The 24,943-nt window shown below is 34.3% G+C and overlaps 1 protein-coding gene and 1 long non-coding RNA gene across 3 annotated transcripts in view; one reads left to right on the top strand and one right to left on the bottom strand.

Moving 5' to 3' along the window:
- The window catches only part of Mgl (low-density lipoprotein receptor-related protein megalin), a 106,987-nt gene extending 88,809 nt beyond the window's left edge, over positions 1 to 18,178 (top strand). For both annotated transcript variants that reach the window (XM_074242283.1, XM_074242282.1), the window contains exons 2-7: positions 1,031 to 1,165; positions 2,261 to 2,392; positions 2,476 to 2,982; positions 3,078 to 15,675; positions 16,087 to 16,183; positions 16,536 to 18,178. In XM_074242283.1, the coding sequence (XP_074098384.1) occupies positions 1,031 to 1,165; positions 2,261 to 2,392; positions 2,476 to 2,982; positions 3,078 to 15,675; positions 16,087 to 16,183; positions 16,536 to 16,805 (13,739 nt within the window). In that variant the 3' untranslated portion in view covers positions 16,806 to 18,178. The remainder of the gene's footprint in view (positions 1 to 1,030; positions 1,166 to 2,260; positions 2,393 to 2,475; positions 2,983 to 3,077; positions 15,676 to 16,086; positions 16,184 to 16,535) is intronic.
- On the bottom strand, positions 17,056 to 21,203 carry LOC141527047 (uncharacterized). The gene is made up of 3 exons (XR_012479126.1): positions 20,768 to 21,203; positions 19,754 to 20,348; positions 17,056 to 19,690 (listed from the first exon to the last, which is right to left on the bottom strand). It is a non-coding gene; the product is annotated as an uncharacterized LOC141527047 (long non-coding RNA).
- Between the last annotated feature and the right edge of the window lie 3,740 nt (positions 21,204 to 24,943).

Here is a 24,943-nt window from a genome sequence, read left to right on the forward strand (position 1 = left end):
AATATATATATATATATATATATATATATATATATATATATATATATATATATATATATATATATATATACAGTAGCTATTAGTATGCCTCACTTTTCTTTATTCAAATGTACAAATAAATTTAAATGCCAGCCTAGATAAATGGATTGAAAATTTTTCTCCAACTAAAGTCTTAATTGATAATTTAATCTAAGACTGCAAAAATCGGTCAATTAAAAGCGACATAAATTTCGGAGGTTTTTATCAGTAATTATGCATAAGTAAGATATGATACTTATAAGTCAAAAGTTATGACTGATGAATATATGAATAAAAAAAAAAAAATTATTGAGATGACACATATATAATTTGACAGTAATTTTAAGCGCAATTTAAAGCTATATATGACCTTTATACGTTGATAATTCAAGCTTGTTAAACTATGGCAAGTGTGGTATAGTACTATACAGTGCGATGTAGGTAATATCTGTATGTATAGCCATCGGGCGAATGTTCCCGCGGTACCAGGCCACACGGCTGCACGGCCTGGCACGATCGCTGCACTTTAGAAGACGGAACATCCGTATTTTCTATCTCACTTGCTCTTACTACTTATTCATCACATTTACCATTTGCCTACTATTATACACTACAACTCTAACTCAATAATGCATATTTGTTCATAATATATATATATAAATATGTATGTATATCTATAAATATAATGCACTTCACAATGTAATTCATTTACGCACTATCTTGGAGATAAAAAAAAAAAAAAAAAAAAAAAAGAGAGAGAAAAAGAAAAAGTAATTTTATTGTTTTTTTATTTTTACTTTAATACCATATATAAATGAAAAGTCCATTTCATTTTCAAATTTTTCCGCGTAAAAGTTTTACATTAATTTTATGTACCAAGAATATAATTTTATGTTTTATATCTAAGTGAAGGCTTGAATTTTTATTTTTTAAATTGTAATACTAATGTTAAGAATTAGATTATTGTTACAGTATATAATTTTCAACATTTTTTTTTTATTTTCTGCAATAGAAATTATAGATACCTCAAAAATAACTTGCCATGGACTATCATTCAGGTGTCCTGAAGGAAAGTGTATTCCTCCGTCGTTGGTCTGCAATTATCAAAAGGATTGCGAAAACGGCGAGGATGAAATGCAATCGTGTCGTAAGTATTTTATTATTTTATTTTGTTCTTATTTATGCTTTTATATATTTTTAATTTACGTATCGCTCATCGGTGAATTTAATGACACAGCAAATTTTTTTTACAAATTGACGACTATTAATATTTAATCAAGGCCGGTTATGCAAAAAATTCATAAAATAAATTTTATTAAGTCAATTTATGTTTTTGTTTAAAAAATATTTTACTTGTCAAATAAATTACAATGTTTTTATTTAGTAATTACTTTTCATGTTAGTTTTACTTTATATTTAAAGTTCGCTTAGTCGCATAATAATTATTTATATTTTGTCCGTAAGAAATTTTTTTATTATATTTGATAATTTATTTTTAAAATTAAAAAAATTAATTTTTTTATCGTCAATGTTTAAAAAAATCTTCTAGAAAATTTTTCTCTCTTTAGTATTTAATTTAATTAAATACAAAAATTTTTACTGACATAACTAAAAGAAAAAATTAAAAAAAAAATTCCCTTTAAACGCTTGAATAAATTTTTATTTATCACAGAAAAGTTATTGTCTTCAATTATCTATCAGTTTAAAAAAAAAACTTTTGGAAGGAATTTTTTTTCTTTATTATTTAATTTAATTCAAAACATAACTAGCAAACTTGCAGTCACTGTGTGACTGCTGTGACTTATAAACTATAAAAAATTAAAATTTTGTTTTTTTAATTTATGACTTTTGTTAAATTGCACTGTACTTTCTTAAACATTGACATTTTTAAAGATATAAGCACGTCCCGATGTTTCACTCATCAAGAGCTTTCATTTGAGTACCCACATGCATTTTGATATATTTTTCATATATATATATATATATATATATATATATATATATATGAATATCATATATATATATATATATATATATATATATATATATATATATATATATATATATATATATATATATATATATATATATATAAAATATATGAAAAATTGATGTGGGTACTCAAATGAAAGGTCTCGATTAGGGTAATGTCGGAGTGAGCTTATATCTTTAAAAATGTCAATAGTTCACAAGATACAAGGTCATTTCTTAATTGTTGTATATAAATGAATAAATTTTTCAGCACCTCCTGAATGTGACGCGAATCAATTTTCATGTACGCAATATATCTTCAACAAAACCTACTGCATACCAAAATATCAAAAGTGTGACATGACTGTTGACTGTATAGATGGTTCAGACGAGGCTAATTGTCGTAAGTAAATAACAATAAAAATAACAAAAAAAAAAAAAAAAAAAAAAAAACTAATTTATTAACCGACAAAAAAAATTTTCTAGCGGAAATAAAATGTCAACCCGACGACTTCAAGTGCGGTGGTACAGTACCTGAACACTGTATAAGAAAGGAGAAAAGATGTGACGGGTATCTGGACTGTAGAAACGGGAAAGACGAAAAAAATTGTCCGCTACTGCTGAAGCAACCGTGTACTCTAGACCAATTTAGATGCACTTCAACCCAACAATGCATCGAAGAAAGCGCTCGGTGTAATTACAAAGACGATTGTGGAGATAATAGTGACGAGGAAGGCTGTAATTTTCCTCCTTGCAGCGCTGATCAAATTCGATGTGCAAACTCGCTCTGTGTGCCCAAAGGCTACCCTTGCGAGGAGTATATCAATTGTAGCGATAATTCAAATGACAAGCAGTGCAAGCTTACCGTCTGTTCGGGTAATAAATTCATGTGCCCGAAAGGTGCTGAAGGGAAGCCGCTCTGTATTGAACGGGCTCAAGTCTGTGACGGTAAGCAGGATTGTACTGATGGAGCCGACGAAGGAGTTGCCTGCTGTAAGTATATCGCAATAATTTCCCCTCAAATTATCAAATTAAAATTAAATATAACAATTAAAATTAATCTAGATTTTATTTTTTATCTTTTAAAGCAATAAGTAACTGTCCGAGCTTAAATTGCCAGCACAAATGTCAAGCATCACCAACTGGGGGTATTTGCTCCTGTCCTGATGGCAGAGTTCTGATGAATAATACCGGAATTTGTGTCGACAGAAATGAGTGCAATGAATGGGGCTTTTGTGAGCAGCTTTGTGTCAACACTGACGGCTCGTATGTTTGTCGTTGTGTCCCAGGATACAACCTTGTTGATCGTAACAAGTGTCGAATTCAAGACAATCAAAGACCTGTACGTCTATTACTGGCTCAAGATCGTGCTTTATGGAGTATGGATACAACCGGTGAAAAGCGTCAATTAATTGTCAATACCACTGGCGCAAGCGGTATTGATTATTTGTACTCTGAAAATTTGATATTTTGGAGTGATTTAAAAACACGTAAAATTTATTCACAATCATTGACCCAAACTTCGGACAATTATCAGCAAATAGATATATCTTTGACGGGTTCATGGGCGCCCGTAGCGATAGCAGTTGATTTTATTGGAAGAAAATTGTACGTAGTAGACTCAATGGTCCAAAAAATCGACGTATTTGAATTAGACGGTCGTTTTCATGGAATTGTTTTGAGCACAAATTTGACCAGTCCTACGGACATAGCGCTGGATCCAACAGTAGGATTGATGTTTATTGCTGACAGTAAGCAAGTTGTTAAAGCCAATATGGATGGTACTTCGGTAACTAACGTTATTTCAGAGGCAGCTTATAAAGTTTCTGGTGTTGCTGTTGATTTAATAGCCAAAAGAATTTACTGGTGTGATTATTTGCTGGATTATATCGAGACTGCTGATTACAAAGGTGAAAAAAGATTTATTATTCTACGTGGGTTGCACGTACCAGCTCCAATACGGCTCACTGTTTTTGAAAACCGGGTTTACTGGACAGACAGCACTAAGCAGGCGCTGATGAGTGTTGACAAGAATGACGGAGAGTACTCGATTCAAACATTATTCAAAGTACGAGACGCTAAAGCCGTTAAAGTATTGCATCCAATGGCGCAAATAGGTGCTAAGAATATTAAAAATCCCTGTGGTAACAACAACGGAGGCTGCCAGCATATGTGCATCGTCACTGCGGCAGGTGGACGTGAAAGTGGTCTAGGATACCGATGCGCTTGTAATATCGGCTGGAAATTGTCTACAGATTTGCGTAATTGCATTTTAGTCCAGGAATTTTTGATGTACTCGCAACAAAGATTTATCAAGGGACGTATTTTGGATCCAGTTATGGACAGCTTCAGCGATGCAATTCTTCCAGTTGTTTCAAGACGCGCGAGATTTGTTGGACTGGACTACGACGCTCATGATCAGTACATTTATTACAGTGATGTGCTACAGGATGTAATTTATCGTGTGCATCAAAATGGTACGGGAAGAGAAATTGTATTAGCTAGTCAGAATGAAGGTGTCGAGGGCCTTGCCGTTGATTGGGCAGCTAAAAATCTTTATTACATAGACTCACGTAAAGGAACACTAAATGTTTTAAGTACGAGAAATTTTACGTACAGGCGAACACTTTTAAAAAATTTAAAACGGCCTCGAGCTATTGTTATACATCCTAATCACGGTTATATATTTTTCTCTGAGTGGGATCGCCCGGCAAATATAAGCCGTGCTCACGCAGATGGATCTAATTTAGTTATCTTTAAGAACCTTACGCTTGGCTGGCCAAATGGGCTGGCTATTGATTTCGAGAAAGATCGTTTGTATTGGTGTGACGCTTTGTTAGACCACGTCCAACATTCAAATCTTGACGGCGGTGATGTAAAAAGCCTAAGTCCGAAATTAATTCGTCATCCATTTTCAATTGCCATTCATGAACAATGGATGTACATCACTGACTGGCGACTTGATGCTATAATAAGATTACATAAAGAAACTGGAGAACAAGAGAATATATTAGTACATGAACCAGCGACTAATCGTTTGTATGGTATTAAAGTATTTAGCCGTAATATTCAACAATTGACAGACCATCCGTGCTCAATTAATAACGGAGGATGTGAAAAATTATGCTTTGGTATTCCGGCTAATTATACGACTTTACCAAGTACTGTTAAGCCCAAAGAAGACGGAGAAGAAGTTGAAAGAAAAAGGCTTATTCGAGTGTGTGGTTGTCCTTACGGCGAGCGTTTGGCTTCAAATGGACTCTCCTGTACTTTGGACCCTGAATCAGAGCCACCAGTACAGGCGTGTCAGAATCCTTGGGACTTTACTTGCGCTAATCAGCGCTGTGTTCCACAATCCTGGGTTTGCGATGGCGATGATGATTGCCTTGACAATAGTGACGAAATGCAGAACTGTACCAAGCCCACGTGCAGTCCCAATGAGTTCCAATGCAAATCTGGCAAATGTATACGCATGTCATTCCGCTGCGACGCTGAGAACGACTGTGGTGATTACAGTGACGAGATGGGATGTCCTAATGTTACTTGCAGCGCGAGTCAATTTACCTGTGATAACAATCGCTGCATCCCGGCGTCCTGGAAGTGTGACTCTGAAAACGATTGTGGTGATAGCTCTGACGAGGGGCAATTTTGCGCAGCTAAAACGTGCTCTTACTTTCAATTTACTTGTCCCAGATCCGGACACTGTATTCCACAATCTTGGGTCTGTGATGGAGACAACGATTGCTTTGACCACGCAGATGAGCTTGACTGTCCGCCTGTTACTTGTCTCAGCAGCCAATTCCGGTGCGCGGATCGCAAAACTTGTGTTTTAGAATCGTACAAGTGCGACGGGCTGCCCGATTGCAATGATGGAAGCGATGAAGTCGGGTGTCCTTCGCTGGGACCTGACCAATGTAATCCAGAGAAACAATTCCAGTGTGTCGGTACCGGTAATTGTATACCCAAGAGCTGGTACTGCGACAGCACGCCAGACTGCAGTGATAAATCTGACGAGCCGGAAACTTGCAACCAATTTACATCGCCTGATATGTGTGGAAAGGACTTCTTTAAATGCATCTCTCCGGTAAATAAAACATGTGTATTTAAAACTTACATTTGCGATGGCAAAGACGACTGCGGAGATGGCTCTGATGAAGATCCGCTGATTCACGCTTGCGGTCCGCCGCCATTCAAATGCGAATCTGGCGAATGGAAGTGTCCAAATGTCACCAACAGGTGTATAAACATGACAAATGTTTGTGATGGTAAACCAGACTGTCCCAACGGCGCTGACGAAGGAATAGGCTGTGATTTGGCTGAGTGCACTCATCAAGACGGACTTTGCAGCAATGGATGCATTAAAACGCCTCTTGGAGCTCAGTGTACATGTCCGCCTGGAGAAGAACTACGGGATGATGGATTCAACTGTCAAGATGTTGATGAATGTGATCCACCGGGTCGTTGTTCACAAGAGTGTAGAAACACAAAAGGAAGTTACGCTTGTAGTTGTGTTGATGGCTACACTCTGGAGCTTGATAACCGCACCTGCAAGGCTTTCAATCATAGCGCAGCATTTTTAATTATTTCTAATCGGCACACAATCTTAGTTGCAGATCTGCAGGATCAAGCGCTGGAAAGAGTTCCTATAAATGTTGAAAATGTTGTTGCGACAGCCAGCAATATGCATACTGGTACTATATTCTGGTCTGATATGAAGCTAAAGAAGATTTCCCGATTGGAGAGAGGAGGAGATCCACAAGATGTTATTTCAACTGGCCTTGATTTAGTTGAGGGACTTGCTTACGACTGGATTGGCAAGAATTTATACTGGCTGGATTCTAAATTAAATACTATTGAGGTAGTAAAAGAAACTGGAGAAAATCGTATGATTTTAGTGAGAGAAAACATAACTCAGCCACGTGGAATGTGCTTGGATCCAAGCCCTGGTGCTCGTTATTTATTCTGGACTGACTGGGGTGAAAATCCAAGAATTGAACGAGTTGGTATGGACGGAAAAGATCGCTCGACAATTATCAGCACTAAAATCTACTGGCCTAATGGTCTGGCTCTTGACATTGCCAATAAAAGAATTTATTTTGCTGACAGTAAATTAGACTTTATCGACACCTGTAAGTACGATGGGTCACAGCGAATTCAAGTGCTCGCTGGGTCACATTATCTGCTGCATCCTCACTCGCTTACACTCTTTGAGGACACGATGTACTGGACGGATCGTCAATTAAACCGTGTGCTGTCGGCTCACAAATTTTATGGCCGGAATCAGACAGTAGTCTCGCATTTAATATCTCATCCGCTGTCTATCCACGTTCATCATCCAGTTCTCCAGCCAATTACGCAAAATCCTTGCGCAAACGCGTCATGCGATCATCTCTGTCTTCTATCAGCCAGTGACCCCCGTGGTTACAGCTGTAAGTGCCTCAGCGGGTATAAATTAACTTCTACGGGCGGTTGCGCGGAAGACGATATGCCGTATTTAATGGTGCTACGTGGCTCTCAGATCGTTGACATGTCTCTGACGCCGGGTGAAAGTAAGAGTGGATTTATTACACCTGTAGTTGGAATAGAAGGTGGCACAGTAATTGATTATGACCGGCGAGATCGAAAGATATATTGGTTGCAAAGTAAAGATGATGACAATGAGAATGGAACTATTTATACTATTTCAACAAAAGGTGGTAACAAAACAGAATTTCCAAATCCAAATGGTGATTCTGGTATTGTTGGCTCACCATCAACAATTGCCTTTGATTGGTTCGGTAGGAATTTATTCATTGGAAATAAATTTGCCGCTAATATTGAAGCTATAAAGGTTGACGGTGAACCACGTTACCGTACAGTTGTCCTAGCGAACGATGGAAATAGAACGTCTGTGGCTAAACCAAAAGCAATGTGTATTGATCCTCTTGAGGGACAGATCTTTTGGATCGACGAGGGAGATTTTGGAGTACCACACAAAATAGGTCGTGTTAATATGAATGGACAAAATTCAATAGTTCTTGTCGATGATGTGCCACATCTTGAAGCTTTAACAATAGACGTATCTAATAAAATGATTTATTTCAGCTCTCAGTATCCCGCTTTTATAAAGGTCATGACAACTGACGGTCAAAGCATCCGTACAATTTTAACTGAAGCCAATAATATAAACACACCGAAAGCTCTAGCGGTTCATGAGTATAAATTGTATTTCTTGGACCCAGTTTACGATAAAATCGAGCGGATTGATTTAATAAAAGACAATCCAAGTCCGATGATTATTGTTGACAATGATTCGACACTTAAAACTCTGACTATTTATAAAAAACGCGTCACTGGGTCACATCCTTGTTTGGTGAACAACGGAGGCTGCGAACAACTTTGTTTGCCCTCGATAGGTGGTACAAGAGTGTGTGCTTGCAGTATGGAGTACAGAATGGTCGGTGATACCAAATGCGAGCCCTACAAGACATTTGCGATAGTATCACAACTGGACGTAGTACGTGGATACAGTCTGAGCGACACCAAGGAAGCTATGATCCCGATTGCTGGAACAGGACATCATATTCTTCATGTTGACATGTATTACAAAGACAACTGGATCTACTGGGTCGAATTCAACCGTGGAATGTGGAACGGTATCTTCCGTATTCGTCCAAATGGCACCGAGCTAACGACGATTATCAAAAATGGTATTGGGTCTAATGGAATACGTGGATTGACAATTGATTGGATCGCTGGTAATTTGTATTTCTCCAATGTCTTTCCACATGACAATTACATTGAGGTGAGCCGATTGGATGGCAATCATCGAAAAGTCCTGGTTAAAACAACAACAGACGCACCGCGTGAGCTAGCGGTTAATCCAATAAAACGCGTGCTGTACTGGATCGATAATGGGCAGTATCCAAAAATAGGAAAATGTAAATTAGACGGTAGCGAGTGGACGCCAATTGTTACCTCGGGAATTAGCACACCCAGAGATTTAACAATAGATCCTATTAGCCATGATGTGTTTTGGGTTGACTCCAAGTTGGACATGATTCAAAAAGTATCTTGGACTGGAGGAAATCAACAAGTGATACGGAGAAATCTTCCTAATCCAATGGGAATTGCAATTTACGGGTCTAACATTTACTGGGTTGATAGAAATCTTCAGACTGTTTTTAGCTCGTCTAAAACACCAAACAACACTCTGCCAACACGAGTGCGTACAAACTTGCCAAAATTACGAGATATTGTGATATTTGACCCGAGTAACCAGCCAGCGGATAATTCAAACCCTTGTTCAAGGGACAATGGGAATTGTCAACAGCTTTGCTTTGCTTTTCCATTACTTTCAGAGCCCAAGTGTGATTGCGTGACCGGAAAATTGTCGAGTGACCAACGTAAATGCGATAATGTTGACGAGTATCTGATATTTGCTACAAGAACAGAATTAAGAGCCATAAATATTGATCCGCAATCAACAAGTGTACCATTCAAGCCGGTTGGCAACTTAACAAACGTCGTGGGTATTGATTTTGACTATCAAGACAATAAAATTTTATTCACTCAAATACGACCTTGGGCTAAAATAGCCTGGCTATCTGCGGACAATCCACAGTCATCTGATGTACAAACTATTATCAACAAAGGAATAAATCCTGAGGGAATTTCTTATGATTGGACTCAGAAAAAAATTTACTGGACTGATTCATCAAACAACAGCATTTATGCTATGAATTTAGATGGTACATCTCTTGTTATGATTTCCAGAGTTGATAGACCGCGTGCAATAGTTGTAGATCCTTGCAATGGCACACTTTACTTCACAGATTGGGGTCGTTTTGGTACTTCAGGAAAAATATTCCGGACAACAATGGCTGGTTCACTTAAAAAGGCTATCATTGACAAAGATTTATCCCAACCAAGTGGCCTGGCAATAGATTACGAGGAGCGTATGCTCTACTGGACCGACGCTGTTAGAGAAAAAATAGAACGATCTAATTTAGATGGTAAAAATCGTCAAGTTCTTATCAGTGCGACAATATATCCATTTGCAATAACGGTATTCCGTCAGCATATTTACTGGACAGATTTACAGCTACGTGGTGTTTATCGTGCGGAAAAATATACCGGTGCTGATAAAGTTGAAATGGTAAAACGTTTAGAAGATTCACCACGAGATCTACATATTTACTCGGCAACTAAACAACAATGTAAAGTAAATCCATGCAATATAAATAACGGTGGCTGTGATCAGTCTTGTCATCCAGGTGCTAATGGAAAAGCCGAGTGCAAATGTGATGATAACAGTAGACTGGTTAATGAAGGAAGAATGTGTGTTTCAAAGAATGTTACCTGTGACGCCAGTAAATTTGCATGCAAGAATGGAAGATGTATATCACGTATATGGGCGTGCGATGGTGATGATGATTGTGGTGACGGTACTGATGAAGATAAAAATTACTGCTCTTATCACTCATGCAGCCCCAATGAATTCCGTTGTAACAATGGCCGTTGTATCTTCAAATCATGGAAATGCGACCATGAAAATGATTGCCGAGACGGCAGTGACGAGGAGGGCTGCAAGTATCCGCCCTGCGCTCAAGGAGAATTCACTTGTGCCAATTATCGTTGTATACCTCAAGCTCAAGTCTGCAATGGCGTTAACGACTGCAAAGACAACGTCACCTCCGACGAAACCCACGAGCGGTGCCCTAGAAATAATACCTGTCATCCAAATCACCTGCAGTGCAACACAACAAACATCTGCGTGGAGCCTTACTGGCTGTGCGACGGCGACAATGATTGCGGGGACAACAGCGATGAAGATCCGCTACACTGCGCTCAAAGAACTTGTCCACAAAACAGCTTTCGCTGTCCCAACCATCGTTGCATTCCAGCTACCTGGTACTGTGACGGAGACGATGACTGTCTGGATGGAAGCGATGAACCTGCTGGCTATTGTCAATCAGAAGGACGTACTTGCTTTGGTGATTTGTTCACTTGCGACAACGGCAATTGTATTCCTCGGATTTATATCTGCGACGGTGACAATGACTGTCTGGATAATTCAGACGAAGACGAGCGGCACCAGTGCAACGACCGCAAGTGTGACGAAGAAACAGAATTCACTTGCGACGCCAATAAATTGTGGAATCGCGCTCAATGCATACCCAAGAAATGGCTCTGTGATGGTGATCCCGATTGTGTTGACGGAGCTGATGAAAATGTCACGTTGCATCACTGCCCGCCGCCGGTTCCATGCGCGGATAATCAATTTACCTGCGATAATGGAAGATGTCTCAATCGTAAATGGCTCTGCGATCACGATAATGATTGCGGTGATGGTAGTGATGAAGGAAAGTTTTGCAACAGCCAATACAAGCCTTGCTCGGCAAATGAATTTACGTGCCAGAATTTCCGATGTCTGCGTAAACAATTTAGGTGCGATGGCCAGGACGACTGCGGGGACCACTCTGATGAAGTCGGCTGTCCTTCTATCGGATATCATCGCAACAACACGTGCGCTAATCCCTCCGATTTCCAGTGTGGTAATGGTAATTGCATTAATCAACAATTAGTGTGTAATAAAGAATCAGATTGCGGTGACGATAGTGACGAACCGGCTCACTGTAATGTCGATGAATGCGCAAGAGTTGAATTAAACCAGTGTGGCCACAGATGCGTAGATACACCGACCAGCTACTACTGTGAGTGTAATCCAGGCTACAGATTGCTGCCCGACGGTAAAGCTTGCGCAGATATTGACGAGTGCATTGAATCACCTCAAGTATGCAGCCAGCAGTGTGAAAATACACCTGGAAGCTTTTACTGCAAGTGTAATGAACGGTACTACGAGCGAGCTGCTGATGAACATACCTGCAAGCGACGGGATAGAATAGAACCCTGGATTATATTTACAAATAAATATTACGTACGCAATATGTCTTCCGACGCAGCGCAATACAGTATTATGCATCAAGATCTTGTTAACGTTGTCGCTCTTGACGCTGATTATACCAACGAGACTCTCTACTTCTGCGATGTTACTGCTAAAACAATCTACCGTGCTTCCCTGAAAGGCAGAGCGAAAGAACCGATAATACGCCACGACAGTCTCGGGCTGGAGGGTATCGCTGTTGATTGGGTTGGACGTAAACTCTACTGGCTGGATCGTCATGCAAAACATCTGGATGTCGCTGAATTGGACGGATCTAATCGTAAAACTCTGAAGAATGACATCGCAGATCCACGTGCTATTGTCGTACATCCAGGTACTGGTTCTCTGTACTTTACTTCCTGGCATTTGCAAGCTTACATCGGTAAAATGGGTATGGATGGAAGTAATTTCACAATGATATTAAATTGGAATGATGATATTGCTTGGCCTAATGCCCTCACTATTGATTACTTTACGGATCGTATATTTTGGGCTGACGCTCATCTTGATTACATAGCATTCGCTGATTTGGAAGGACACAATCATCGGATTGTTCTCTCTGGCGTTAAAGTACCCCACGTGTTTGCTATTACGGTGTTTGATGATCATATTTATTGGACGGATTGGAATCTCAAGGCAATAATGAAAGCCGAGAAATTCTCTGGTGCAAATATCAAGATGTTGCGTAACACAACTCACCGACCTTATGACATTCATGTGTATCACCCGCTCAGGCAGTTGCCGTATGAAAATCCTTGCAAGGAAAACAACGGCGGCTGCTCACATTTGTGTTTAATCGCGCCGCCTATGAGCTCTTACTTGCTTGAGGGCTACGGACAACCCGGTGTTACATCGTACAAATGCGCTTGTCCGAATCAATTCTTCCTGGACCATGATGGTAAAACTTGCATCGCTAATTGCACAAGTGGACAGCATCGTTGTGGCCAGCCGGAAGAAAAATGCGTCCCCTGGTTCTGGAAGTGCGACGGTGAAAAAGACTGCAAAGACGGATCTGACGAGCTGGCTAACTGTCCCAAGCGTGTTTGTCCACCTAGTCAATTCCAGTGTAAGAACGGCAACTGTACTCCAAGTGTCACTGTATGTGACAGCACTGATGATTGCGGTGACAAAAGCGACGAGTCAAATTGCACTGGCGAGTGTCCAGAGCTGGAATTCAAGTGCAAGTCAAACGGAAGGTGCATTCATGCATCATGGAAGTGCGACGGTGACGCTGACTGCAAAGACGGCAGCGATGAAGATCCAGCTATTTGTCACAACAGAACTTGCGATCCAAATACTGAATTTAGCTGCAAAAACGGCAAATGTATTCCAAAATTGTGGATGTGTGACTTTGACGACGATTGCGGTGATGACAGTGACGAGCCGGCTTACATGTGCCGTCAGAAGAACTGTACAACTGGGTGGCAACGTTGTCCAGGTCATGCGAACTACCGTTGCATACCCAAATGGCTGTTCTGCGACGGGAAAGATGACTGCCGTGATAATTCTGATGAATTGCCAGAAAGCTGTCCAAGCTGCGACCCAATAACGGAATTCAAGTGCTCGAATAATCGTTGCGTGCCCAAACAATGGATGTGCGATTTTGCCGACGACTGCGGGGACGGGAGCGATGAGTCCGAGGCTCTATGTAAAGGAAAATATCGATCGTGCTCAGAATCAGAATTCCACTGCAGCAATGGTAAATGTATTGCATCACGTTGGCGTTGTGATAACGAAGATGACTGCGGTGATAACAGCGATGAAGTAGATTGTCAAGTCTTCCCATGCAAAAATGATACATTTAAATGTGCCTCTGGTCACTGTATAGCCTCATTCTTGCATTGCGATGGTACACGTGATTGCCGGGACGCAAGCGATGAGATTGGATGCCCGCCTCGATATCCCGACGGACGTTATTGTCCGAAATCACGTTTCCAATGTAATAACAATCTATGTGTATCGCTATTCGATCGTTGCGACGGAAATGATGACTGCGGTGACAATTCTGATGAGGATAGAAATCTATGTGCAAACTTTACGTGCGATGTCCTACGTAGATTCCAGTGCAACAATCACAAATGTATACCGAGATATCAATTGTGCGACGGTATTGATAATTGTGGGGACGGTTCTGATGAAAATAATCTGACAATGTGTGCTAAGAGAATACGATCGTGTGACCCGACCACTGAGTTTCAGTGTGCTAATAAAAATTGTATCGATCGCAGCAAGATATGCGACTTTGCCGATGACTGCGGTGATGAGTCTGATGAATTGGGTTGTCATCAGTACAAACATTGTGATTTGGCAAGCAAAGGCGGATGCTCACATCTCTGTCATAATGTTACTGACGGCGGTTATATTTGTATTTGCTACACAGGATATATTGCATCAAGGGAAAATAATAAAATGTGCGAAGACGTTAACGAATGTACAACAGCAAGCCATCACTGCTCTCAGATATGTATTAACGCTAAAGGGGGATACTCTTGCGATTGTCGTGACGGTTTCCGTTTAGTAGACAGCCAAAGTGGCGTATGTCAGCTAATAATTGAAGATGCTTTATTGTTATTCGGCAACGGACCAGAAATACGTGGGTACAATATACATAAACGGGAGGAGATTGATGTGGTAGTCGATGAGAAACGTGTAAAGACTATTGATTTTGACCCCGTTCTAGAGTATATTTATTGGATCGACAGTCATGATAATACAATAAAGCGCTCGTATATGATTGACGCTAAAAAGGGAAAAGCTAAAATTGGATACGCACAGGATTTAAATATCAGAACAAGTGATACTGAGCCGGTCAGCTTGGCTGTAGATTGGCTATCGAATAATCTTTATTGGGGTGAAGTCAATAATACTGGACTCCAACAGTACGGTAGGATACTTGTTGCTAAAGCTGATGGCAGGTACAGAAGAAGTTTAATAACTATTGGACTAGAAAATCCAGCGGCAATAGCACTTGATCCAGAGTACGGGAGGATTGTTTGGTCAGATATTGGCAATCAACCGAAAATAGAAACAGCTTGGATGGACGGCAGCAAAAGACGCACTCTGGTAGAGGATAAATTGGGCAAACCCACGGCGATTGCCATTGACTATGGAATGGATCACACTATTTATTGGGCGGACAGCAAGCTTAATACCATTGAGTCGGTATCACTTGACGGGTCTAATCGCAAACTTATTGTCAGCGGTGAGGGCTTGAAACATCCGGTTTCTTTGGACGTGTTTGAACATTATTTGTTCTGGGCGTCGAAGTATACGGGCGAGCTCATTAAACAGGATAAATTCGGACGCGGAGTGCCGGAAATAATTGTCAAGGGGATTCAGACTGCGGGAAGTGTCAAGCTTTATCACCAATTGAAATACAATACTAGCTCACGTGACCCCTGCAATAGTGCAAGGTGCAGTCATCTTTGTGTTGGTGTACCCTCGGGATACCGATGCCTCTGTCCTGACAGCGCTGGGCCTAGATTATCTCAGACCAGTGAGAGAATCTGCGACGCATCTATTGAACGCCCGAAACCTTCACCTTGGATTTGCCCCTGCGAACACGGCGGACAATGTCAGCAGACGGATGATAAACTTGAATGCGTTTGTCCTAGTAATTATCACGGTGAACACTGCGAGATTAGTCTTATCAATTCAAGGCTGTCTAACTCCACGACAACTATTGTCATACCTATTGTTGTCTGCTTGCTGGTACTGTTTGTTGCAGCTGCTGTTATTCTTGTTGTCAAGAAACGCCCTTTGTAAGTATTTTATTATTATTATTTATATGATACTTAAATCAAAGGATGTTTAAAAACTTTTTTAATTCAATAAGAACTAAAAAAATATTTTCTAAAAATTACACCTAAATTTATTCCGTGTGAAACTATTTATAAATTTAAAAAAAAAATTTTTTTTCAGATGTCTGATGATTTAATTTTCATTTATTAATGGTACTAAAATCAGCAGATGTTCAAAAAATTTTTGATTTTTTTCACTAATTGAATTATAATTTTAAAAATTGCACTTTTATATTTTTTTATCTTTGACATATGAAATTTTTATTTTTATTATTTTTTTTTTTTAATAAAAAAAAAAAAAATCATAAAAATGATCAAATGTCTGCTAATTCCACTTTCTTTAATTAATAAAAATTTTGTTTTGTTAATTAGCGGTAAACCTGGTGGTCTCGGTAGTCTTACTGCTCAAAGTGTATCATTTAGACAAGGTAGCAACGTTGAATTCGGTACACCCGCTCACGAGAGAATGGTAAGTTTTTTTAAATTATATAATAAAGGTAGCCGTTAGTGATTGCATATTTAACTTTTTAACGAGCACCGAGAATACCTATTCCCATTTTCGCTTTATTACTTTTTATTTGTTTGCACAAAAGCGGGCAAATTTAAATAATAAATACTCGAAAGATAAATAAATAAAAAGTTTGAATAAAATAGTAAATATAAAGGATATATTTAATGAAGTCATTAAACTTTTACATGTGAATAATTATTCTAATTATTTATTATTATTATTATTATTATTATTATTATTATTATTATTATTATTATTATTTATTTTTATTTTTATTTACTATTTTTTTGTTTGTTTTTTTGTAATATAGGAGCCACTTGATGTAGAATATAGTTTAGGCGAGGTAACGGATAAAAATCGCGACTTCAGTAACCCAATGTACGATGCAGTGAATTTAGAAACAACGAATGGTACAAGTGGAAGCTCTATATACGAAGTCCCTGCAGAAATGAAACCATCAAGTATGCAACATAAAGAATTACCGCAGCTACATCATAAAAGACGAGAGCTAGATCCTACGACAATAGATTCAGGAAAAGATACTCAGCAATTAGTTGAGGAAGATAAATCCGAAAGCTAAATTGTTTTTATCATTAAATCATTATATATATTTTTTTTTTTACAAATATATAAATATATATATGAATATAAATATAGATATAAATATTGTTTTTGTTTCTGTATAATGCAGAGTTGAATATTTTAATAATTATATTGACTATTGTAAATTTTAAATCTCAATGTATTTTTACTACGATCTATTGTAAGGAAAAATTATGTGATTTTTTCAACATTTATTAATTATTAATTATTAATTATTGCGATCATGATTATGTTTTTTTTTTTTTTTTTTTTTTTTTTATCGAGAGATTTATTAGACAAGTCATGAATGTGTCATTTTTGTTGGATGTTATTTTTACGTATATAAGATTTGTAAATATTCAATCAATAATGAAGTATTAACGTTTTTTCATACGGTTCGTGTGTACTATAGATAAAAAAAAAATATCATAATTTAGTGTAACGTTTACTTAATAAGAAAAAATTTAAAAAAAAAAAAAAATTCTACGATTATTATAATAATTAAAGAAAATTTAGAGAATTTATATGAATTGTTACGTCATATGCGATTTTAGGTAACTAAATATTTTTAGCTGTGGAAAGTTTTAATGGAGATTAATTATCATAATTAATTTACACTGGGACCAACTTTTTTTTATAAATAACTATATTTTACAAGCTAACTTTTATATTTTATAAATAAATTAATATAATTAATATTTGTCTTGTAAGACAAAAAAAAAAGCGACAGATAAAATAAAAGTTAAGAAATAAATTGAAAATTGTATAATTGTAACTGAGTTAGAATCGTTGTATATTTAAGTGTGTGGATTTTGTCATTGAATTTTACTTATTATTTATAAAAAAAAAAAAAAAAAATTACTATTTTATTGGTATAGAAATTAATTATTGATAAATTGGTAAAAATGCTAGAATAATGAATTCAATATAAAAGTAGATTCAACGACACAATTATTTTTTTTTTTTTGTTATAAAAACAAAATAAAAGATTTAAATTTAATAAAATGATAATAAGTACGCAAATATTCTCAATTACCTGGGCCGGACTCCAGCGTTTTTTAAAAAATTATTTTTTTTTACTTCATATATATATAAATATACAAGTAAATATAAATAAATATATATGTATATGATGCAATTATTGCTAATTAAAGCCGTCCAACTAAACGTAGTTCTAAAAAATCTAACAATAGTTTATTACATTTCTAAATATTGCATACCATATAGTTATAAAAAAATTATAGTTAGTAAATTTAATTTAAAAAGAAAAAAAATTAAAAACGCAATTAAACCGGCAATGAGAATTTTTTTATTTAAAATATTGTTTGTACAAAAAACAAAATAATAATAAAGAAAAGTTAATTAATTTAATTTTTTTATGTTTCATGTATTAATTAAACCTTCCAAATTACTTGTAATCTGTAATATTAAGAGAATAAGTGAAATAAGCTGCATTAAAAAATGCTCTATCCCTAGATGGATAATTAAGAAAGGACCTTGTATTTTGTGAAATATTGACATTTTTAAAGATATAAACTCATCCCGATGTTACACTCATCAAGACCTTTCATTTGAGTACCCACATCAATTTATCATATATTTATATATATTATATATATGTATATATGAAAAATATATCAAAATGCATGTGGGTACTCAAATGAAAGCTCTTGATGAGTATAACACCGGGATGAGCTTATATTTTAAAAAACGTCAATATTTAAGCAAGTACAGTGCAATTTAACGAAAGTCATTTTTTAAGAAATGACTTAAGCAAAATTTTACTTATTTATAATTCACAAGTCACGGCAGTCATATAGTGACTGCAAGGTTGCTAGTTTAATTTAATTAAACAGATAATTTTTGTTTCGAGTCTTGATAATTAATGCGCATCAAATTAGCATGATCAACAAGCTCAGTATTCTCAATAAACTCATCATTACCTACAGTAACGTCATTCACAAAATTATAATAATTTGTTATTATAACCATTATTTTCAATAGATTCAGCATGATCATTAGCATTGTCATTTATAATACTGCCACCATCAATATCATTACTCAGATTTGTATTTGCATTTGCATTTACATCAACAGCATTAACATTACGGCTGTTATTTAAATTATTTTTGGCTTATACTTTGGTTTACTACAGTGTCTCTCCATACTATTCAAGTCATACAAGGCCACAAATTTACCACAACCAAACGGTTTATCACCAGCATGCGTCTACAAGTGTCTCCTAATGCTCCACTGAATGTAAACGCAATACCATAAACATCACAAACACAAAGTTTGTCGCTTGTTTTGTAACAATGTACAAAACAATCTTCCTGTGTGGATTTTTACACGTCGCTGGGGTTTGTTGTTGGTCTTTTTCACAAACAACAAAAGAACAGCCCGTACCTATATGTCTGATGGTCGACAAAATAAGAGATATGAATGAATACCTCCGAGAGATTGGTATAATGAAGCAAGTACAAAGTACATGGATATCATATCGCACCGCTTTGACAATTGATATCTTTCATTCCAACGAGTGTGCCATTAATACTACCTAATAAATTATCACTCAAATTGTATCACAATCCCGGTCTAAAGCGTTATCATAACTCTTATTTTTATTGATTTTTTCAGCCACTGTATACGCCTCCTCTCCTTCATCCCCTTTGGGGTTGAGCTACAGGCTCCAGGCTCTCTTCTATTTCTTCGTAATTTATGTATGACAAAAACATGTAATCTAAAGATGGATCAATAGCGTTTATTGGCTCATCTTTAATGCCTAATGTGGAATTCTCCGGATCATAATGTAATATAAAAATAGGAGATCTGATTATTTCTGTCGTCCATCAAATAAATATTCACTGCTTCTTCATCCAATCTCTGTAATAGAAAAATTTTATCAATAAAATTAAAGAATATGATTTAAAAAAATTATTAGCTTACCGCAGTTAATTTTTTTTTTTTTTTAAACTTGAGTGAGGTACTATGTATGATTCTTGTATTAAATTTATCTTTTAAAATCATCAAATGGTAATACTAAAGTTAGCCGACATTATTAATTTTTTCTTTTTTTTTTTAATTAATAAATTAGAATTAAATAATATTTTTAAAAAATTGCATACTGAGTGAAAAAAAATTTCAGATAGTAGCTGGTATTATCCAGATTACAATGAGTATAATCTAGATTTTTCTGGCTACTATCTGAAATTTTTTTTACCACAGATATCACTGAGTATAATTTGGGATGATATACAGTATCATCTTGTTCAAAAAAATTATTTTTAAAAAATTTTGCATTTTTTAATTTTAAAAATTTTTGCATGTCAATTTTTTTTTACCATAATTTATTTGCTATAAAATTTTTTAAATTATTAAATATATGCTAAATTTATTTTCATATTTAGACCTGATTAAAGCAATAAATGAATAAATAAATAAAAAAAAATTTTTAAATGTCAGCTAACTTAATTTTCATCATAAAAAGATTTTTTTATCAGCACATTTAAAATGATATTTTGTTGTCATAATTTTCACTAACCTGAAAAAATAATGAATTGATCAATTAAAAAGTTATTATTAATCATAAACAAAAATTATTAATCGAGTTTTCAAAACAATTTTCATAACTTTTATTTTAATTATTTATAAATTGTAATATTTAATTACAAACTATTACAATGAAAAGTTTATAACTGTCTGAAATTATGACCATTAGAAATTAAATTAATATAGGTACAATTTCATCAATTAAAATAATTTCGTAGCATATTAAAATGGTAATATTATATTCTGAAATAATAAAATTATTTTATCTCTTCCGTTTTTGGTAAAAATATGAGGGAATAAATTAACTTGGCAATTTATCTCACCACAATAATAATAATAATAATAATAATAATAATAATAATAATAATAATAATAATAAAATTAAAATAAATTTAATTTTAAAAAACTTACATCAATATCCGGCAATTTTTTAAGATTATCATCAAAGTCAAACAATGACAACTGTCGACGGGTTTTCATCCATCTTCAGGAAATCTCTCCTTTGCTCATTATTTACCTCAAATTGTAACATATTTGATCATTAAAAAATATTTTAATAACCTGGAAATGGAATATTTTTTATACTTTTTACCTCAAAGTTAATCCTAAGTAATTTATTATCTTTAATTACGACGTATATTTTCAGGTTTGTTATTAAATGTCACAATTAAACTCCAGCAATCACACACATGTTTTTTAATTATCAAAGTAATTATTTACCATTGTATTATTATGATTATAAAAAACAAATTAAGCAAAAATAATTGAAATATTAATCAATCAAGTGAGTAAATAAATTACAAATAATACAAAACAAAATAACTAACCAACAACACTTGTCTGCATATGTAACAAAACCCCAATACGGATGAAGTTGGCGCTGATTCATACTCTATATATTTTTTTCTCTCCCTACTCTGACAGAGACCCTGCGAAAAATCGACAAGGAAAATTATAAATTTCCCAATAGAACTGGTGAAAAATTTTTTTTATTTTCCGCGGGAATATTCAATAATTAATGTAAATTAAATTAGCCGACATTTAAAAATTTTTAGAATTTTTTTTTACTGAAAAAATGATTACAAAAAAATAAAAAAAAATTTTCAAATGTAAAAAAACTTGAAAAAAAATGCGGGAAATTTTTTTAAAATATTTTTTAGTTCTAATTTTTTTTTTTTAATTTTTATTTCTAATTTAATAATATGACATTAAAATTAGCTGTCACTTTACAATTGTTTTAATTTTTTTTTACAAATAAATTATTTAAAAAATGGACCTGTAGAAATTTTAATAAATTAAAAATGCAATTTTTTTTAAATAATTTTTTTTGTCAAAGAAAATCAAAAAATTCAAAACGTCGGTTAACTTTAGTATTATTAATAATAAAATTTTTCAATTGTAAAAACAATGCGTAAAATTTTTTTTTAATATTTTTTAGTTTTTAGTTCTAATTTAATAATTAAAGGAAAATCAAAAAATTAAAAACGTCGGCTAATACTTGATAGTATTATCAATAATGAACTTATTGTGTGTGTGTGTGTGTGTGTGTGTGTGTGTGTGTGTGTGTGTGTGTGTGTGTGTGTGTGTGTGTGTGTGTGTGTGTGTGTGTGTGTGTGTGTGTGTGTGTGTGTGTGTGTGTGTGTGAAGTAACTTACACCTATAGATTTTACGTGGAATGAAGATATGAAGATAGAAGCGAATATTACATGGACATGTGCTACTTTATAGATTTTTATTTTGATCACAGACCTCAAGAGCACCCACTAGCTATTCTTTTATGGACTGAGTGCACTCGAGAGTGAAGATACGTGAAAATCCTAGAATCCAATTACCGAGTGAGACAAAAGATATTTAATCTTTTGATGTATATTTAAATTAGACCCGAAATTAAATTTTTTGAATATATTCACTCAATTATAAAATCAATTAAATAAATGAATACCTATGATATTAAATTGTATTTTTTATTCCCGATTCCCTTTTAGCTATTTTCGGTTCCGTAAATTGAAAATTATTAAACCATGCTTTATAAACATTAAATTGTGATATTTGCCTGAAGGATCGGTTGTTATTTATGCAAATATTTGATTACTACTAAACAATCCATTTTTTTTTAAACTATCAATTTTTTGAATTCTTATAAAAAATCAATCAAATTCTTATAGAATATAATATAAAAAAATTCAATACTTTGCTGTCGATTTATTTAATAAATTTCAATATTCCGACTGAAATAATAATTCCGACGTTTGAAAATAAAATTTGCAAGTAAAAAATTCAACCCATAAAACTATCGCATTGATTTAACTAAAAATGTATGGACTTTCTAGGATCTTGTCATCTCGAAAAATTCAAAATATCTTCAACATTCAGTCCCACGCTATCACATACTTTACTTTAAAGTTCTGATTTAATCTTATAAAAACAACGAAATTTTTATTCATCGTAAAAAAAATAAAAAAAAAATAAATATATCGGAAATTGAGTGTTTTCATAACATTGAACTTATACGACAAAACTTTTAAAGAAGAGTAAGAATTTCAAATTTAACTTACGACCGAGATATCTTTTGCAATTTATATTTTTCGTTAAGTAATTTTTTTTTATACAAGAGCTAGGACTTTATATTTTCAGAGTAATTTCAGGCATAGATTTTCCGAATCATAGAATATTGGGGTAGCTTAGGCCTTGAAAGGGTAATTCAGAGACCCTCCCTTAAGAGTATGATAAAGCGTTTTTTATCATTATATTGAGTACCTTTCCTTTGGATTCTAAGCCATTGTTGATTGTAAGAAGAAAAAAATTTTTCAAGTTACGTCTAAATATTTTTTTTTTTTTTTTTTTTTCAGCTGGGTAATGTTATTCTGACAGGCTTAAGTTTCCCCGATTGCATAATTTTTTTTTTTTCTTCAAACATATAAATTCGGTCAAAACACATTTTTATTTACAAAATTAAACATTTAGCAAGCAGAGTAGCTTTATTTACAATTTAAATTATACAAATTTGTGGCAAATGTCTTGTAGTTTTTTTTACACTGAGAGAAAACATTTTGTTTGCAAAAAAAGGGCATTTTTGTAACAAAAAATTTGATTTTTTAGCTGAAGAAATCAAAATTGTTCTTACAGTAACTTTCTTGTAGAAAAAAAGTTTTCTACACAGAAAGAATAAGATGACACTGGATATCATCCCAGATTATACTGAGTGAAAAAAAAATTTCAGATAGTAGCTGGTATAATCCAGATTACAATGAGTATAATCCAGATTATAATGAGTATAATCCAGATTACAATTAGTATAATCCAGATATCACTCAGTATAATCTAGGATGATATCCAGTGTCATTTTGTTTTTTCCGTTTAGATTTAGGAAAAAACAATTTTGGATGAAAATTCTCAAGTTGTTTATCTAAAATTATTTTTTTTTCCAAATTTAAGAAATTTTTTTCCAACAAGAAAATTAATCCGAGAAAAATATCGATTTTTTCAGCTAAGAAATGAAATTCTTTAAAATTTCTAATAAAAATTAATTTCTCGCACTAAAATGCTTATTTTTTGCAAAAAAATTTTTTCTCAGTGCATTTAATGAGCTTAGAGATAAATAATGAATTTGAGCAGTTAATTAACATATTAACCAGTGTAATCGATACTTATTTACGTCGAAATATTTAATAAATTTCTAAATATGTTTTATGTATCTTCAGATTGATTACAGATAATTCTATAAGATAATAATATCCTAATAATCACATTTTGTATTATCGTGTAAGTTAAGCTCCATGATCCTAGTAATAAATAATAATCAGATAGAAAAAAAAATATCAATAAATCTGAAGATAATATTTAATTTGAAATTGAATTAATGATTGATTGATAGAAGATGATATTAAATATTGATATTATTTATTTAAATAAAAACGAATATAATTGGATACGGAAATTACTGTTTATTTTTTGTAATTATTATTTATTGTATACGGTGGTTCGTTATTTAATTGAGTAATCTACACGATGGGCTGTTTTGTATGAAGATAGATACTTATACAAACGTTTGGAGGTAGCACTTCTATTTCTATCTGTATTAGAGAAATTATACGGTACAATGAATAAAATACCAGCTTCAGGATATGTACCTGGTGAAATAGAAACAAAATAAAATCTAAAAAAGCAATGATTGCATTTGCGCAAACTCGTTGATTTTGGTACAACAAAACGAGAATCCCGATGAGCGCAGCATCAGTTTGCTCCACGAATTTCACTGTGAAGGTACACACTTGTTATATCCATATATAAATTTCAGATTCTATTCAATATCCTTCGTAACCTTCATTCTAAATTTTTTTTTTTATTATTATTATTTGTCTCTTTTTACAGTAATTTATCATGTATACCTCATACGTGATTAAGTGGACATTCCACATGTGGATCGTGTAATTTATATCACAATCGCGGTCTTTTAAAAATAAACCGTGTAAAAAAAATTCTTTAAAGTCCTGGGAAAAAAAAAAAAAAAAAAAAATTAATAATGATAAAGGATAATTATTGTTAATAATAATGGTGATAAAAATTTTTTAAGTGCTGTATTTTAGA

The sequence above is a fragment of the Cotesia typhae genome, unplaced genomic scaffold (genome assembly GCF_013202065.1).
Source record: "Cotesia typhae breed Kobodo isofemale line unplaced genomic scaffold, CoteBio_Ctyphae contig_4, whole genome shotgun sequence".
Classification (NCBI taxonomy): Eukaryota; Metazoa; Arthropoda; class Insecta; order Hymenoptera; family Braconidae; genus Cotesia; species Cotesia typhae.